This window comes from Centruroides sculpturatus, unplaced genomic scaffold (genome assembly GCF_000671375.1).
Source record: "Centruroides sculpturatus isolate CEXI.00-Female unplaced genomic scaffold, Cexi_2.0 scaffold1093, whole genome shotgun sequence".
NCBI classification, from domain to species: domain Eukaryota; kingdom Metazoa; phylum Arthropoda; class Arachnida; order Scorpiones; family Buthidae; genus Centruroides; species Centruroides sculpturatus.
Window position 1 is genome coordinate 202,600 of NW_019385281.1, and position 19,240 is coordinate 221,839.

Below are 19,240 nucleotides of genomic sequence, written 5' to 3' on the forward strand. Positions count from 1 at the left end.
ATCAATGTTTACACAGGAATGTTTGAGAAGTATGTGTATTAAAAATGAAGAGATGTTCTACAGGGAAAACATTAACTAGGGAATTACAGAATTATTCTGTAGGTTATATCTGTACAGTATTTTTATTCATAAATTATGTAATAATTAATAATTCAGTGATTAAAATATGTTTTCAGAGCAAAATTACGAAAGTGACTCAAAAAAAAAACTATACTTGTATTCCTGTGGCGATCGCATCATTTATATACACGATCCGTCGGACATAAATTCTCACGCGGCTAATTTTGACGAGTTTACAGCTTTGACGAATCGGTCTTACGCTGCTTTGTTGCGAACTGATTTTGCATGGAGGTCAGATTTTTCTGTTATTGCTGTTGGAAATACAGATGGGTAAGTCGCTTAAAGATTCCAATGTTATCTAACAATGTATTTACCTTGCACTTAAAGTTGCAATTTGTTTAAGCAAGAAATACTGATTGATAGCACTTTAATCAAATAGCAAAAATTAAAAAGTGTTAACTATATATATTACAGTACTGTCGAAATATTCTCGGGGCAAAATCTTCGACTGTTGGCCCGGATTGTCGCACAGAAGAAATTAATCAACTGCCTGAGTTGGCATCCTCAGTTTACCGTAATTCCAGATTCTTCTTGTTGTTCTTGGTTAGCCAGCGCTTCAAATGACTCTATTATTCATGTATACGAATTGCTTCCAGTTTTAAGTAAGCAAATCTCTCATTTATGCCATTTTATTAACGTGTGTGTGTATATGCATATTACATATTACTTTATAGACAGACCCGAAGACGATGACAAAGAATTCGTAACCATAACCGATTCTGTTTATCAACTGACCGGTCATCAGGCTCGAGTCGTTTCTGTATCCTGGAGTTCTCATTTTCCCGGAAGATTAGTCTCTGCGTCATATGATAACACAGTACAGGTATAAGAGGAATTTTTAATTTGATTCATTTGTAAATTAGATAAAAGCATTCAAATTTGAGTAATAAAATTTTAGGTGTGGGACACTTTGAAAGGTAAACCTCTAGCCAATTATAGAGGACATAGAGGAAGAGTGTACAGTGTCGCCTGGAGTTTTCTTTCTCCGAATGACTGTTTCAGCGGCGGAGAGGATTATAGCATGCACTGTTGGGATTCATCTAAACAGGAACATAATTTGCCTCCTTCTAAACGTGAGTTTTGCTTTACAAAGTTTTAATTATTTTTGGAGCAAATTTGCAATTGTATAAAAGAAAATTTTGCAGAATCCATCAAACAAAGTAAGAAGTTGAAGAAAGAACAAGTGTTACCTAAATTAAGTGAAGAGGATAGTAAAATAGTTCAAGAGTTGATAGAAAGGAAACTTGCCATATTAAGAGCTGAAAAGGAGAAAGAATCGACTACAGATAATGTATGTATTTTGGATTGTTTTAGACATTTCTGTCTAGTAATTTGCTTGAGTAATGGTTAAGAATTTTGCTTCCCTAATTCTTCCATGTTAATTTTCTTGCTCGACTAGATCTGTCTGTGTACGAGATGTCCCATAAATCGGGAACTATGGGAGTCATGTTGAGTTTTGTATATTCTTTTACAGGTAAAGCATGGTGTTACATACGGAGGAATGAATTCAGACTATTTTGGTGGCGAGGATTCATAGTCAGCATAAAGTTGTCTGTTTTTAGCAGGTTGCATCCAGGTAACTATACATGATTGGTGGGAAGTCTGGATGCAGCCTGTTAAACTTTAGAAATGTCTTACTGACTGTCTGTTTTCATCATCAAAATAACTCAAATCTGTTCCTTCTTATTCAGTCCCATTTAAATAACAGATATGTAACAGAGTTATACTAATGCAGTACTGGATCAAATATCTGGCAAGATTGGGACTAGAAGTGGTCGGGTTTTCTGGACACAGGCTAAAAATATATTCAAAATATAAAATAAACAACAGAAAGTGAAGAATAAATTGTATCTAGCACATCATAGGCATGAACTGGCATTGTGCATTTCATATGTCATGGAAACCAAAGCAAAGTAGCCGTGCATTGAACTCAGTCATACTGCAGCCCTCCAAATTCAAAAAAATAGCCAGTTTTCTGATGATTTTGAATTTCTGGAATCCTGATATTTGGCTCAGTACTGTAGTAATTTCCAATTTTCTGCATAGTTTATTAAATTAGTGTTCTTTTCTGCTTAAGAAAGTTAAGAATAACATTTCTTTTAACCAACCACCAATGAGGAGAAGAGCGTTTCAAAATAATAAATGACTGGTAAAAAATTTATATAAAAGTATTGAAAATTATCTTCGTTATTACAGGTTTTGATTGTCTAGTAATCTAAACCAATCAAATTTTATACAGTCAAACCTCAATGTAGCACTCTCCTATATGGCGCCATCCGCATATGGTTCAATCAGTGCTTGCAAAGAGATATTTTTCATAACTATTAAATAGCTTAAATGATATATTTAATTTAATTGAGTATTTCTGTGAATAATTAGGCACATCATCCTAATGAATGAAGAACGCAACTTAAATTGCATCGAAATGAATCAATGATTGAGTATATTGGCTTATTTCGATTGAGTCAATACACTTAATGTGGCAATAATCTAGAATATTGACCTGGTCCACTCAGAATGGGTGCACACGAGTTACGAGGTTTTTGTATTCGGGTAATTAAGTACTGCTATAGATTTACTTACGTCTGTTTGCATTTACAGATAACAAAAGTGGATGGAAATGCTCCTACAGAAAATTCCAATGCTATACAAACAGGTAAGGATGGCAATATATGGGGCAATTCACTCGGGACCAAACACTCACATTGTTCAATACCTCACGATTGCATAGGCACATTTGAATAACACGTAATGTAAAATACACTTCAGTTGACTGCATTGTCACAAAGTAAAGAATCATTCTGTTTGTGTTTCTTATTCTTCTTTGAATTTTATGTGGGGATATTCTGCATAATAAGTGTTCAGTCACGAATGAATCACCCTGTATTAAAGTTACAGTTCTTGTTGAAATTTTTTAGGTGTAACATTAATAACCATAAAAATATTTTTAATTTGCTAATTTTAACAAATGACGAGTCAAATACATTGTAAAATGATAAGAAATTACCCTTTATCGGAATTAACTCTTTAAGCATTGCTGGTTGTCTTCAGGGATGTAATTTATCCAAGAAACATTGTAAAATATATTCCGAATAACTTAAAAATGTGAAAGATAAAATATTCCCACAAAGAAGAAATAAGCATCAGTTTTCTAGTATTTTTGGATCTCCTAAGCCCATTTTTTGGAGATAAAAATTTACAAGAGACAAAACTTTTCCAGATTTTTCGAATTTATTGTTTGACAATGAACTTAGGAAATCCAAAAGTACCAGAGAACCGATGCTCATTTCTCCGTTGACTCTAATAAAGTGGCATTTTGTTGATTTTCTTATTTCCAAATTTCTATTAGCAGAGGATTCTTGCAACGAGAATGAAGGTACAGATTCGGAAGATGATGCATCCTTGCAGGAGAGTTGCTCTGTGACGTCTAGTTTGTCGCTCGTCAAAAAGAGTTATTCATCCAAGAAAAAATCTGGTGATGATAATATTTTTATGCAAAATTCTTTGAAAAGATAAACCTGTATTACTTATTACATTTATTTACATTAAGTATTAATAAACGTGTATCAAATTTTAAAAAGGCAAGGGAAAGAAAACCCAAAAGTCGTTGTTTCCGTATTCGTCAACCTTAGAAAACAGGGGAAAAAAGTTCGGTAACGAAGACTGTATATTTCTGATGGATCTCCTGACCGAGGAGAAAGCCGAAAATAAGGAATTGCGAGCCGGCAGTGATGAAGCAACCCATCTGGGATTGTTTTCGGATAGAGCAGCGGCCTGGAGAATGTTAAGTTCCGAAAGTAATTATAATTTCTGATCAAAATCTCATATAATTACATTTTTATATATGTAATAGATACAGTAGAAAACCAAAAAAGTGTTATTAAAATTTGGGAAACTGAATGATGTCGTAGTAATTTTTGCATATTAAACTTCCAAGTCAAGAGTTACTATTAAGCAAGACTGGCAGTTGCTATTAACTGTTATTTTCTCTGTTAAATTTGCTTCTATAAACTTGGTTCAATGCTTTACGTTCTTGTGCATCGACAGAATGTAAGACAATGAATTTAGAAAATAAGCAATTGGTAAAGCACAAAAGAGCAGCATAGTGGATACCGTGGAGGAACTTTCACAGAACTGTGGTCATTTTTACTTTCCCAGCTCTGTTGTATATAATGGAGAGAAAGTATAGCGATCGGTCAAAAAACAACCTGAAGATTTTTACATTTCTGGACTTGGAGACCTTGAAACGTCGAGAAATGCAAAAAAATTTGGGACTTTTTTCGTATATATGGATATTATTGTGTGTGTAGTGCACCCTGTTTGAAGCTTAATAACTCCTGGGCTTTTTGTTGAAAATTTCTGAAATTTTGGAGGGTGTTTTGTGTATTAGGGGGATTGGTGCTATTAAATTTTGGTGGTTAAAGGTTGAGAAGATGGGGAGATAAAGAGGGTTATGTGTCTATCTCTGGTAGGGTTGGACGTAATGATTTTCCTCGTTTTAGCATTTACAATTTTTTATAAAAGCTGTCTCTAGCCTTAAAATTTAAGCTTTTTGTCACTTTATAACAATGAAAAATATAAAAGTATTGTTAAATTAAATATCGTGATGGATGGTGCCAACACACAGTTTTAAGTGTTGCCAGGAAAGTTAAGCAACTTATTGCTGTTTTTTTTTAACCTGGAATTCTTGTTGTACATCTGGGTGTGACTTATGCAATTGTCTCTGTACTATGCCTACATATTCTGAGGTGTCGACCCGTTTTACATTCCCGCTTTTGAAAGATCGAACAACACTAGACTATTTTTATTTGTGTGCTGCTTGAGAGTACTTATATTTTCAGTCTGTTGTCTTGTTCTTGTGCACAAAGAGTGCTGCTAGTTATGCTTATTATTAACTTTGACTTGGAAATTTTGTATATTGAAATTACTGTGATATCACTTCCCGAGTTTTAATGACACTTTTCTGCTTTTCTATTAAACCTTTCTTGGATATTAGATATTCGACACGTGACTTGTGTTGAATGTATCAATTGATACATTTCCACTATTGATATTTTTTTATATTTCTACCCTTTTCCAGTAAGTCAACATAAACAATCCAACAATCTAGATTATGCTCTGCAATTAGAAATATGGAAAGGAAATGTAGGCGATGCTCTTAGAGAAGCTGCGGATAAAAATATGTTAAACGATTATCTGGTTTCTCTAGCTCCATTGGGTGAGTATTACTTATGTAAATTAAATATATAAGAATTGTATATATTCTCAAATTGACATTAATAGCTAATTTATAACAATCGGTATATAAAAGTTTATTTGTGAGGAGTAGATTTATTGATGTCATGAGCTGGTTTTGCTTCTTATCATCCTGTTATGTGTCATGTTAAATCTTGAACATTTACTTACTATGGACTTGAGGTATAGCATTTGAAATTCTTCAGTAGTGTCGTGTCTGTTCCTAGCAAGTAAATTAAGACAGTCAAAATCAATAAGAGATTTTCCAATTTAACAAAGAATAAGAGTTAACTCAGAGGTTTCAGCTACAGAAGAGGAAACAGAAAGAAAAGCAGAAAGATAGAAGTTTTAGCCCCTCCTGAGCAGATGAGAAAGGCTGGAATATAAGAGCGATTCATGGGTTTCACCAATTGTCCATGCTGTATTTGGCAATCAACAGTGGTGATTGATTGAACCTATCGTTAAAGCTTATTGTTTGTGCCAAATTTGTGGTCTCTACATCTTGACCTGAAATACTTTTAGAACTTTACACATTTTGTATGGCTTCTGATGTCAAAATATGAGTTCTGAAAGCATGTAAGCTTTTAATTCCACAGTCAGATATAATTAACGAAAGATCTGAGATAAAAACTTTCATTACTTTGTCTTAAATAAACAACCTAAATTTTCAGTTTTAATATTTAAATCTGACTTTATTTTGTTTTACAAACAGGTTCTCGTGAACTCTGGCTAGAAATGGCAAGCAGATATGCCGAACAACTCGTTGCGAATGGAGCAATTCAGAAATCGGTGTTATATCTACTCGCCTGTCACAAAATTTATAAAGCCATCGACACTCTTCGAGACCACGGCTACTACAGGTAATTAAGCCTACGTATGCTTTTGCTAATTTAATATCGACTTAAAAATATGTTTTTCAGAGAAGCGCTTGCTCTCGCAAAGGTTAGAGTCCCTTCGACGGACCCAGTTATACCCACCATACTGAAGGAGTGGGCTTTTAAAGCCAATAGAGATAACAACCATCATCTTGCTGCCAAATGGTAAATTAGTTTGTAAATAAAAAACATAATATATTGGGTTTGTCACAAAAATTCTTTTGCTTTAGTTACTTGGCTCTTCGAGAATACTCTCAAGCGGCAAGACAGTTAGCCAACATTACGGATCCGATGGCGATGCAGACGGCAGCGTATGTCAGTAAGAAAAGCGGAAACAAAAACGAAGCTCAAAGTTATATGATTTCATCTATCAAGATGGCATTAAAGAGACAGGAGTGGGATATGGCATATTCTATTATATCTCAACATATAGAAATACAAGTGAGTTTTTAAGATATTTTAAAAATACTTTTGATATTTGAGCTTTAGTTAGCAAATTCTTGTTGTTTATCTAATTTAATGAATTAGATTGCATCTAGATATTTAATTTTTCACCATTAAAATAAACAGAATTTTGAAAATAACACATAAAATAGTCTATCTTTTAGCATTAATAGCTTATTTTAAACATACGATATACAAGCAAGTACTTTGATGACAAATTGTCATCTTCATCGGGCAAGAAATTTTCTGTATTAAAGAATTTCTTTTTCAGCAAAGAAGATAATACATTGTCAAAAGTACTTGCATGTATATTTTATGTTTAAAATAAGCTATTAATGCTGAAAGACAGTCTATTTAATGTGTTATTTTTCAAATTTTAGCATAAAATGTAAGTAAAAACTTTATTAACAGATAGAATTTCTTACAGTTATAAAGTTATTTAAACATTTCTAACTAATTTATGATTTCAGCTTATATTCAATGAGATATTCATTATTTCAATGATGTAGCAGTTTACATAAAGAATGAGTTAAATGTCTTAAATAGTCAGTTTGTTAGCATAGCTTGTTAAGATATGGATTTGGATTTTGAACTTCTCTTTGGTCAAAAATTTGAAGAATTTTTGATAATTTAACAATCTTTGGACTGAAAAGTTCTTTTTTTCTGGTGAACAACGGGCATGTATCAGTTAGTGCATGGATTGACCTAGTCATTTTTTGAAAATACACTTCCATGCCATTTAGCTAGAGGAAAGAATGTATTTATGTGCACTAGATTATTGAATAGACAAAATATTTTGGCATGCCTAAGGTCATGCCTAAGATAATATTTAGTGAATGAAGTGGATGAAGACCTAGGCAATCTGCACTTTATCTTCAACTCAGTTTAAGCGGTCTGCAGACTGCTTAACCACCGATCTAGAAACAGTAAGATATGGAAAAGATGATTAAAGGTGGCCACATAACGGAAACGGCAAAGGTAATTGGCTTTATTGTTCAAAGGACGTAATTTTGAGTCCAGATTGGGTCTCGAAGAATTTTTACGGGTGTTTTGATCTGAATACATCTGGGGCCATATTCTGGTCACTGTCTCTGGTCTCTCGTTTCTTGCAAGCCGGTCACTGATTGACTAATCCAAATGATTAGCCAATCAGTGACCGGCTTGCAAGAAACGAGAGACCAGAGACAGTGACCAGAATATGGCCCCTGGTCTTATTTCTGGCCTTCCTATTATTCTAATGTGGGCCCAGCAAAAGTTTTAATAGATATGAAAAAGACCTCACTGCCACAGAATGGAAAGTTAAGATAATCAAATTTATAAAATAATACTTGCATCAAAGGCTATATATTGGAAATTTTGATAGAGACATTTATGAAAGGAATTTATTTTTTCAAATTCAATGAAATAATCGGTTAATATACTAAATTATGATGATAATCTTGTAAACAATGCAAAGAGATTAAACTTAGCAAAAATCTCAATAACTTATGTTTAGTGTTTAGTATATGTATAGCATTTGAAATAATTATTTTATATGCTATCGAGTAGATTTATTATTCAAATTTCTTATTAATTACTACAATTACTATAATTTTAAACGTAGTTTATCTTTGTTTAGCCCTTACGACTAGTTGTCGCAACTCATAAATTTATTTGCGAATACTTCGAAGTTTTGCAACATTCCATGGATAACCTAGGTAAAGAATTAGATTAATCAAATTATTTTTTTTCATGATTTAATATTAATAATTGCTCAAATGAAGTATTTAATTCTATATTATAGGTTGGATTTGTCCGTTAGAGTTTATGAATGAGACAGAAGAAACGACAATATGGAAAGGAGCGGTATTTGACGATTATCCATTTCTGCACAGAATTAAGAACGGGTGGATTGCAGAAAATCTATTAAAAGTCGACGAGGACGAAGAAAAAGTGGCCGGTTATTATCAGTTTATCGAATCGGCTCTGGTTTCTCAATACACTTCCTCCGTTAAAGAGGTATCGACAATGATGATTTTTACTTTGAGATAATAATTTATGAAATTAAATACTCGTTGGCTGAATATAAACTTTATTTTTATTAAATTTAGCATCTGAGGATTGATTCTAATGATCATAATTTTATTGAAATTGAATTACATTATTTGAACATGTTAATCATGTTCAAATGGTATAATCTATGCTTTTTTCAGACTGAGAATTGTATATAAAATTAATGCCCTTTTCAGTACTACATCATGCTAGCTGTCGAACTATGTTCATTATTATTAATCTGTTGGAATAAAGATATAACGAACGGAAGTATTAAAGTTACCTTGCTGAGACGACTGAACAAGATTTTCTCTCTTGGCAACGGTCACTTCTCTTTAAACTCCATCTGTCTCCTCTTATTTCCTGAAGGTGAGTCTTGTGCAAAAGATTTTGCTCATTTTATGATACATAAATTAGCATAAATGTGTTTTTAAGGTCAAAAGCTATTCATTACGTAAATTTATGCATTATTCAATTATCTAGGCAGTCGTAAGCTTCAGTTTTTTCATCCTGCCTGTTGTTAATCTCTCTTTGGTTCCTTTTTCTTTATTTCGAATGTCTGATTAAACTAGATATTCATTGAAATTCTTACCTGAATTCAAACGTATCTTGGGTCATTAGATTTTACAGTTATATTTATTAAGTTGTGGTACGTATTTTTATGGCTAATGCGTACGCTGCTAAATGCTGATAATTCAAATATTTGTAGCCAAAGTGAGATTCGGTGTGGGATTTGGCAAATTAGTAACGATGAGGGGCAAAATATATACTTTGTTCTGTGATATTTAGCATGGAGATAACTGCTCCCTATGCTCCCACAGCTCCAGCACCACTGCCATTTGCTCTTTACTGATTCACCAAATGTTAAATCTGAAACAGTTTCTGCTACCAGATTTTGTGGCAGAGTTTATGCTGAATTGTCTGAATAAATTATTACCATTTTAATTGCTTAATTTGATGATTAGTGACTCATCAAATAGAACATTTATTGATAAACATATGCATATAAAATGTTTCTCTTATTTCTTCTTATTCTTTCTGTTATTCTTCTGCACTACGAGCCCTTAAGCCTGTTGGCAGTAAACACAATTTTATTCATTTCTTTCCGTCTCCACTTTTTTTCCTGTAATTCTTTCTTTTTATTTATCTTCTACAAAAACTTATTTATTCATTATATATAAAAAATCAATTCTAATTTAATTCTTTATTACAGAGATTAAATGGTCTGCAAACAATGGCATTCGCATTACGTCCCCTTACAAAGAAAATATGTTGATGATAAGTGCGCTAGAAAATAATCTGGAAGATTTAATTGAAATTAAAACAAATGACAGACTTCTTGATATTGAAGATAATGCAATTAGTAGTGATGCATTGGAGGAGCATTCCTATAAAAGAACGGAGTCATTTATATCGGGATATTTCATGTTTAACCTTCTGTGTTTGCTAGAAAAGACTGTCAAAAATTTTCAAATTTTCGAATGTGACACACATAATGTCGGAAACGAAATTCACAAGGGATGTCTAAGAAAGGCCAAATTATTTATGGACCTTTTACAGAAAATTAAGTCATCATTACTGATTGAACTTCACACTCAACATAAAGTAATTAGTAAGAAATTAACCATCCTGAATCAAAAGATTGCCATGTCGAATTCCGATAAACTTTATAAGTTGCACGAAAATGAATTGTCCGGAAAGACAAGTGAACTACAGTTGAGGAATGGAACCGCACAAAGTAATTGCTTTGATGAGGAACACTGCAAATTGAAGAAAGAACAGGAGGAAATTTTACAAGAATTTCAAGCATTAGAGAAGTTAACATATGTAAGTATTGAGTGCTTTTTCTAAATTTTATCTGTTTAGTAAATTGTTTTATCATCAATGAAAAATGAAGAATTGTTTTTTACGTGGCACCAAGTAATTATACAAATTTATCAAGTATGAGAGATGCAATTCGCGAGATTGATTAATGTGAGTAAGACAGTGAGAGCAATGTAAGATATAGGGCAGGGGTGGCCAAATCTTGTCACGATAGCAGCCATATCAGAAGTATTTTAGAGCCTCATTTTATATTGGAATGTATTTTATATAACTTATACACTGTGTATTTATAATAAGTGGTAGGAGTCCAATGTACTACAGCTGCAATAAGGATTTAAAAGAGCCACATTTTGCTCAGAAGCTGCAGTTGCCCACCATGGATAGTGCATGGAGATTGATGCAAGGAACAAGGAATGAGTAGAACCGAATTCTGTTTGGCTTAGTACATTCTTTGATCCCCTATTCTAGTTCTACAAATGAGGATCTGGTTCAATAAGTGAGGAATATGGAACGATTTCCAAAGCCGAATAGGATTTGGTGTAGGATATCATTCCTTATTCCTTCACTCATTATTGATAGACTGATGATACTTTACCAAAGAGTATTGATAAAAACCAAATTTAATTTTGATTTTTCTGTTTGTTTTTAGGGTTATTCGTTTCCAGATCCCATATTATCAGCCAAGAAGATAATTGACGTCTGTAAAGAATTTATCTCAAACTGCTCTTGTAATTCTATTTGTGAAACATTAAGTGACTTTTCAAATGATATTCACTTATGGTTACAAAAATTTGATGTTGATTAATTAATTTAATTATAATAAATTTCTATTTTTAAAAAATATTTCTTGGAATAAGTTGAGACTCTTCCTTTTTGGAATTGTTAAGTGCTCAATGAGCAGTTTTAGACAGTTTTGCATTTAAAAATTTCCATACAAACTGCTGTTTAGTTTCATAATTATACATTTGCAACTATAAACAAGAGTGGATCTTCTGACGGTTTTTCTGACACGTGATTCTTTAGAAGAAGGTATGCAGAATTTTCTCAGTTTGTAGACTGACACTGGGGTGTAGTTATTTAGTATAGAATGTTATGTAACATATTCTGTTGTGGATATAAGGCCTAGTGCAAATTAGTCGACGTCAGAGCAACCTAGTCTCTGATATCAATCGATTAGTAGTGGACCCGAGACCAAAGTTTACAATAAAATGTAGGTGGCACATTCTGTTGGATATTTTCATTCGGTGAATGGTGATGCTCGTGTGCAATCGATTATCAGGCCATGGTGATTGTCCGCACTAGTTAAAAGCAGGCTTGTGGCCAATAAAACTGGTTTTTGTCTATGTATCAAAGCAATTCATTTAAATAGTTTGTACCAAGCCTAAATGTATCCACTTCAGAGCAATGTTTTAGGTGTACATGTGAGTTTTGAGCACTTAACATTAAAATTAGCACATTAAAATAAACAAATTACATAAAGCATTTCAGTACTTCCGAATTTCTATCAATACCACAAATAAACAGTATTTTTTAAACAAGACTCGGTAACAGTAGAAACATTTTATTACATTCTAAACAGTACACACAATATACCGTATGTGTGATCATTCGTTGAATGAATGCTTTTTAACAATAGATAAGTTTGCTCATTATACATTCACTCTATCTTCATTTATATTTTCAATTATGGCATTACTCTGTAAGAAATTTAAAAATATATATATATATATATATATAAGATAGAGCATTATAATCATAAATGAAGAAATAACTTATATTGGGTATCCTCTGAAAAAACAATTTTTGAAATGATCCAATATATGAGAAAAGAAAGATTTTGTTTAGAGATGTAATCTCTTGATTATTTGGAAGGAATAGGGGAAAAGTCCACAATAATATAATGCCACAAACAAAATTTCTCTGTTATTTGTAAGATTGTCTCAATTAAAATTAACTTTTGACGACCGCTAGATTGCCGAGGCGGTTAAGACCACGGCCGACTGCTCTCGGAGACCCAGGCGAGAAACTGCACGACTTCATTGGAGTGTGGTCTTTCCACACTCCGACAAAGTTGTGCTGTTTCTCGACGGGATTCTGCTTCTTGGCACCAGGTTGCTCCCATTATGGGTCTGGTTTAATGTTGTAGAAAGCATTTAGTTTCCACTCTATGTGAAGAGAAACTTGTGATTGGATGAACAAAGACAAGAAAGTCACAAATTCAAGTTTCTGTGCAGATAAAAGTAGTTAAATATTTGATTTGTAGTGTAAATGGCATTGAAAATGAATAGATATGTTTTCATTGCTCCAAATTTGCAATTGATCCATGAAGTGGCATCACAGGTATATGAAATGCATTTGCACGGAGCTCTGGAGATGCTCTGTGCTTAGTTAATCCTCGGCTTCACACAAAGGCATTGCATTTAGAGTTTCAATGTAGCACGTTGAAAGAACATGAACATAAAATTGGAATTAGATTTGCAATTAAAAAAAAAAATATTATGATTTGTGGTGCCAGATTGTGATGCTGGATGGCCGAGGCAGTAAAGGTTTTATTATGGGAACAGCAATTTTAGTCCAGGTTGGATACCGGGGAATTTTTTGAGTGGTGTGACCTAGATACATGGGGCATGTCTCGCATCTCTATTATAGCCGTAACCAAGTTCACAATGGGTACGACCAAACTAGACCCTGAGGCCTATAAGATAGGAGAAGTAAGGAAGAAAAATAAAACAGACTATGGGTATAGATTATGTTTAATTTTTCTTTGATGGATGGTCAGAAAAATTAGAGTCTAGATCTAATAGAATCCATTCAGAGAAATCCTTATTCGTTAAAGCAAAGTTTAGATATTTGCACGAACATTTACCTCGGTTTATAAGGATTACGGATTACTGCACCACTATCTCAAACTTAGGAAATGCAGAACACTGTAGCGCTTTCTTAAATTTGTATATGTTTATGCTAGAAAACAGGAAACAATTCAAAATATTATTGACGAAATTCCCTAAAGTATAGAAAAGAATGTGAAATTACTTACTCGAAGTCGTAGGTATCAACGATTTTCTCATTAAAAACTATTTTATTCTTCTCTGCACAACTGGAAAACCAACATTCCAATTCGGTGAAGAGGATCGAAAAATTTTCTGTTCCTGGTTCACACTGATAGAACCTTATATCTGTTGGGAAAGTCCGATTAATTCCATTAAAAATTTCCAAAAAATAGACAAAAAAAATCCGGATTTACCTTCTTTAAAGATCAATTTGAGCAACAAAGAATAGAAATTTTGATGACTGGCATAAAACCGCCGAATGGAATTGGTAAAACGTAAAACATTGAGGAAAAAGTGCCTCATGAAGAGGCAATCTGAACTTTTCCAATCGATGAAACAATCGTGAAGTCTTATAACATTGTGTACGTTAACACACCTTTCGATAAAACCTGCTATGATCCCCCTTTTCAGATGCTTTTGTTCGAGATGGTTCCTGGTAATCATTGTCATGGATCTCGAACAGTACTTCTGAAGATGAGCCATCCATTGGTAGAACTGCTGTTCGAGGATGTAGATGCTCTTGATGAAGCTATTGTAATGTAGAAATTCTTTGTCTTCTCTTTCGTACTGAAAGTGTTTTTTGAATTAAAAAAAAGCCAGTTTAATCAAAATCCAATCTATGTTCAACAATAAATGCGCCAGAAATAGGGAATCAAAGATATAAATGTTCCGCCTCTTGCATACTTTTAAATGGACATTTACCCATGTTTTTGTTTAACATCCTCTTACCTGCCCATTAGAATTCAAGAGCTGTGTCATCCAAAAATCCAAGACATTTTGTTCGGGCCCGAAATTGACACTAGACTGAGCGTGGCGTTAAATCGAAGTAAAACCTCATAAGCCTTTTATATGGGTACGAGGAATGGACGTCCGTAGAGGGAGCAAACGAGGAACTTACCCCCTAGGAAACGAGTAAAAAATTCCACAAATTATAATCGTAAAATTTGTTGAGACACGTAAACTTATACCCTCGACAATGGGAGGCTTTGTCTGTTCCATGGTATTGTATACCATAATCTACTAGTGAAAAAAACCCAAAAAATTAATTAATGTAATTATTTGTCGCCACGATATGCCTTCCTGCAGACATCCATGCTACGAGGAATGGGTGTTTATCGGGACATACAGGGCCCTATCATTTTTTAGCAGCATGCAAGAGCCATGTATTTATATTAATAACGTGTTCTACGGTCCTCGTTAGATATTACTTTCAAGATTTACCTGAAATTTTCATTGAAATTCGTGAAAACTTTTGTATATTTACCTGAGTTCCGATTACATTTTCTATGGAATTCATATCGAATCCTGAAAGAAATGTATTAAAATAATTACAATTCACATAAAATGATGATGAACATTGCATGCACTTACTGATACAAGGTATATATTTGCCTACATTAGTACTGTACTTATATAGTTCTACATTCTTAGTGTATGTATGGTTAAACTCCCATTTATTTAGACCCTACAGGTAATACTTTATCAATAGAACGATTTACCTTCAACGAGATAAGACTTTAATCCGAAGCAATAGCACTTATTTAAATAACAGAAATCGCACTTTTCCGTGACGGTGAAGGAACATTCACACTTCCCGTATTTCTGGCACGCGGGGGTGACTTTCATTTTGACACACGAAACGAAAAATTCGGCACACGACGTGCAAGTCCAATTTTCGTACTTGTTGGTATGCGCTATATTATCGCATATAACGCATATGTTTACTACGAGAAAGTAAACGTAAATTAATCATGTTTTATTTTAGTATTTCGTAAAACATTTTACACAAATAACGAAATAAAACACTTACGAGATTTCCCTTTACGAATTTTTCCATATTCTGGTAGCTTTACAGACATTTTCGGTTCTGTTGAAAGTAGTAATCAATGTTAATACCCTTTATGTACATATGGTATTAAGTTTATTTCCCATTAGCTGTAGATAATGTAAGAAGAACACAAGCATTCCTCACTTATAGCTAAGAATAATTAAGGATAACGCTATAAAACATAGATGCCACGAGTAGGAGTAGAAGACTAGAATACCCAGTCGACCCCTATAACACTGTTGATTTTTCCGTTTTATACGAATTCCATATTGTACGAGTCACTTAGCTTTTACAAATACGTGTGCCGGGCTGTGAACGGCTCGCGTATTTGTAAAATCTAAGTGACTCGTACAACACGGAATTCGTATAAAAAGGAAAAATCAAGTGTTATAGGGGGTCGACTGTATAAGGTGTTACCCACTTTATTACTCGTAAGGTTAATCTGCACAATGTAAATCTTATGTTATTCGTGAAAATAACACGAAAGGATGAAGACACGTAAAAAAATCTTAAATTTCACAATAATAACCAGCATAGTTATTAACTTTTTCCATATTTATGGGGTAAAATTGCGTGTTTATAAGGTTCTATCGTACTGTACTTCGTACGAACTGCACGAAAAGTAGAATTAGAATAAGAATTAGATCATAGAAGTCAGAATATCACCATATAAACCTTATGGGTACGACAATAGAACCGTATAAACACGTAGGAATTAGAATGGAATGGCACGAACCCCGTAAGAATTAGAATTGGGCCATAGATATAACTATTTCAGATATTACTAAAACTTGCCTTATTTTATTTATGCTTAGAGATAATGCCTAACAGCGGGCATTACCTATAAACAATATAATTAAATTATAAATTGTAATTTACTAACCTGAATAATAAAAGATCGGTCGGCAATCATTAAAAATAGACAGCGAATGATGAAGCGGTTTAGATTTTGTGTAATTAATTAAGAATGATGCTGAAAATTTGTTTACCAAAAATTATTATATTAAAAAAAACACAATATTTTACACAGTTTTGTGTTTTTTGTGAAAATATTTTTACCGTTTATTTTCAAAAAAATGCCGTTAAATAACGGTTGTTTAGAGCTCCAATTGTTGTAAACCAGTGACTTAAGCCGATTTTTTGGAATGTTCCTTTGTTTAAATGCCTTTTTTTTAGAAATTCTGGCAAATTTTGGCCATATTTTCTCACCAAATTTCCAAAAAATCGATATTTAATGTTGGTTTTTTTTAAAAAATAATCTTCTCCTTAATTTGGTTTGTCATTAGATCCACGTGTCACCTCGACTTCCGTTCTAAAAATATCGCTAATTAACGGTGTTTTTTAATAAAAAATAATTATAATTTAAAAAAAGGATGTTTTTTGGAGCATTTCTAATAAATCTTCTCGCGAAACTAAGCAATTAAGGTGTTAAAACACTCAAAAAGTCACTCGAGAAGATAGAAGATTGGAAAAATTAACCTTAAATAATGGTAAATTATCATTATTTAGAAGTTTTAACACATTGAACGTGTTTTTAGAGAATTGTTTTACCTCTTTAATCGTCTAAAACAGCCGTTTAAACTATATTATTAATTAATTTTCCATTAAATTCGGTAGAAAGCGATGTAAAAATTGCAAATATCTCTCGATAACATTAATTAATAGGTCAAGTTCACGTTGGACGATGCCCTATATAGAAATTAATAATGACATTGAAACAGTTCTGTCTGTCTGTACTAAGGTATAGACATTTTAAATACGTTTTTTTCTGTTAAATTTTATATAAGGGAGGAGAAATCGGCGCGTAAGTCACTCCTGACCTCACGTAAAGGGTGTGGTGATCGACTGTGTTGCTGTCCTCGTCCTCCTTGCTGGACAACACGGCAAAATACACGACCTTGAGGAACGGACTGTGGGAAAGTTTTGTACCAAAAAACACTACTGGACACAATTACACTTCTCTGTACAATGAAAGACAGGATTATCTCACGTGTTATCGCTCCTGTAATTACTTGTTAAACTCTAAAAAAATCCAAAAAAATCAATTTCCACGTTTTTCTTGTATTTTTTTGGATTACAAAAGGAAATTTTCTAGTCGATCGCGTGGATTTTTTCTAGAAAATTTCATCTGAACATTTTTTAGAATGAATTCTTCTCGATTTATAAACCAGTAATGGAGCTATGGCTGAAATTTCTCGGATAAAAAACACTTTGAGAAGGGTTTCTGTCTTAATTTTATGGTTAAAATTACTTATCGATTTGGTTCAAAGTGAAGGTTCGAACCTACGAATTGGTATAAACAAGTCGTGGGTTCGATCTTACATTAAATAACCATTACACGAATTAAATCCACGAAATAACCACCAAACAAATCTAAAGTTCAGGGTCGAACCCACTACCTGAGCTACATCAGGTGGTGGGTTCGACCCTGAACTTCGGATGCGAGTGTTTTAGTTATAACGAATCTATTGTTTAATGATATTAATATACGTGACATTACACGCGATAGGCACATTTTTATGGTATCATAGACGAGACCTCCCGAAAATTAGGTCCATAATCCTATTAACGTTGTGTATAGTTTAACAATGGCCGCATCTAGTTGCTAGGTGTTAAATCATTAATTTTATGCAGAAACAAGACGCATTTGATAGAGATAGATAAAAACATCAAACCTTTACGATTAGTCCCCTTTCAAGGAGACATTCTCTAGGGAGTGGCACCCTAAACTATTAAAACCAGTCCATATCGTACGATACCGGATTGAATCCAAGGTTGACACGAGGTGGCCAACCGGGAATGCCAATTCCCATATGAATCTTGGGTGTATAAAAGCCGGCCCAATCTACCAGAAAGTACATTCAGCTCCGAACAGTTGAAAGCAAATCTCAAGTATCATCATGAAGTCTATGGTAAGTTATATTGCCAGCCCAGAAGTAACGTAAATTACCAAGCGGAGATTTTTCCTAAATCTTAATTTTTTCCGGTAGATCGCCGTCCTCCTCCTCGCCCTCGTTGCCACCTCCATGGCAGGATATCTGGGACTCGGATACGGAGGTCTCTATGGTGCCTATGGTGCCTATGGTGGCTTTGGAGCCGGAGTACCAGTAGGACGTGCTGTAGCCTACAGCAGCAGCATCCGTCACCCAGGTTTTGGTCTCGGTCTCGGTGGATACGGCTATGGTTTGGGTCTCGGAGCTTATGGCTATGGAGGATATGGTCTTGGAGCCGCCTATGGTCTTGGAGCCTACGGACACGGACTCGGCTATGGTCTCGGTCTCGGAAAATTCCACTAAATAATTAAGGTAATTTTAGATTTATAATAATCAATGTAAATTTATGGAAAATTAAGCTCGAGTTCTTACATCATTACCATTTCTTTTTGGCTCCAGGAATAAGAATGATACGAACAAATGATCTCTTAAAGAAACAATTTTGGCGTTTGTAAATAACTAAGTCTTGTACAGACGAAGATTGGATGAGATTTAAAAAGAAAAACAAAATTATATTTAAATAAAAATTTGTTATTCTATATATTACAATAAAAACCTAAAATTTGTTGTAATTAGTTTTAGCTAGGTGAAAAATCACTCTCTAACTTGCAAATTGCATATTCACAAAATTATATTTAAATAAAAGATTGTTATTCTATATATTACAATAAAAACCTAAAATTTGTTGTAATTAGTTTTAGCTAGGTGAAAAANTTAAAGTAAAATAATTGTTCGAGTTATTGCTTATTTAGTAACAACTAAATTGTTTGTTTTTATTTTTATTATATAATAAAACAGATACATGCATTTTGGGCTCCCCTTCCAAGTGGGCCCTGTGCG

General features: G+C 33.5%; 3 protein-coding genes across 3 annotated transcripts in view; 2 read left to right on the forward strand and 1 right to left on the reverse strand.

The window, feature by feature from the left end:
• LOC111637132 (gem-associated protein 5-like) overlaps window positions 1-11,334 on the forward strand; it is a 28,722-nt gene extending 17,388 nt beyond the window's left edge. Inside the window, exons 10-26 of the mRNA XM_023382548.1 lie at window positions 177-390; window positions 535-722; window positions 795-943; window positions 1,019-1,193; window positions 1,266-1,411; window positions 2,722-2,776; window positions 3,473-3,595; window positions 3,702-3,917; window positions 5,201-5,338; window positions 6,068-6,215; window positions 6,276-6,395; window positions 6,461-6,671; window positions 8,293-8,371; window positions 8,458-8,672; window positions 8,903-9,074; window positions 9,919-10,532; window positions 11,179-11,334. Of these exons, the coding sequence (XP_023238316.1) occupies window positions 177-390; window positions 535-722; window positions 795-943; window positions 1,019-1,193; window positions 1,266-1,411; window positions 2,722-2,776; window positions 3,473-3,595; window positions 3,702-3,917; window positions 5,201-5,338; window positions 6,068-6,215; window positions 6,276-6,395; window positions 6,461-6,671; window positions 8,293-8,371; window positions 8,458-8,672; window positions 8,903-9,074; window positions 9,919-10,532; window positions 11,179-11,334 (3,119 nt within the window). The remainder of the gene's footprint in view (window positions 1-176; window positions 391-534; window positions 723-794; window positions 944-1,018; window positions 1,194-1,265; window positions 1,412-2,721; window positions 2,777-3,472; window positions 3,596-3,701; window positions 3,918-5,200; window positions 5,339-6,067; window positions 6,216-6,275; window positions 6,396-6,460; window positions 6,672-8,292; window positions 8,372-8,457; window positions 8,673-8,902; window positions 9,075-9,918; window positions 10,533-11,178) is intronic.
• A 751-nt stretch (window positions 11,335-12,085) lies between these two features.
• LOC111637139 lies at window positions 12,086-16,325 on the reverse strand. The gene is made up of 8 exons (XM_023382562.1): window positions 16,291-16,325; window positions 15,390-15,446; window positions 15,079-15,303; window positions 14,844-14,884; window positions 13,774-14,146; window positions 13,567-13,705; window positions 13,396-13,490; window positions 12,086-12,226 (listed from the first exon to the last, which is right to left on the reverse strand). Exons 2-7 carry the CDS (start codon window positions 15,436-15,438, stop codon window positions 13,418-13,420), a joined length of 900 nt encoding a protein of 299 aa, XP_023238330.1. The 5' UTR covers window positions 15,439-15,446; window positions 16,291-16,325; the 3' UTR covers window positions 12,086-12,226; window positions 13,396-13,417.
• Window positions 16,326-18,287: 1,962 nt separating this feature from the next.
• On the forward strand, window positions 18,288-18,907 carry LOC111637118 (glycine-rich protein-like). Its single transcript, XM_023382536.1, has 3 exons — window positions 18,288-18,319; window positions 18,398-18,712; window positions 18,800-18,907. The coding sequence occupies exons 1-2, from the start codon at window positions 18,308-18,310 to the stop codon at window positions 18,701-18,703; spliced, it is 318 nt and encodes a 105-aa protein (XP_023238304.1). The 5' UTR covers window positions 18,288-18,307; the 3' UTR covers window positions 18,704-18,712; window positions 18,800-18,907.
• Window positions 18,908-19,240: the final 333 nt, after the last annotated feature.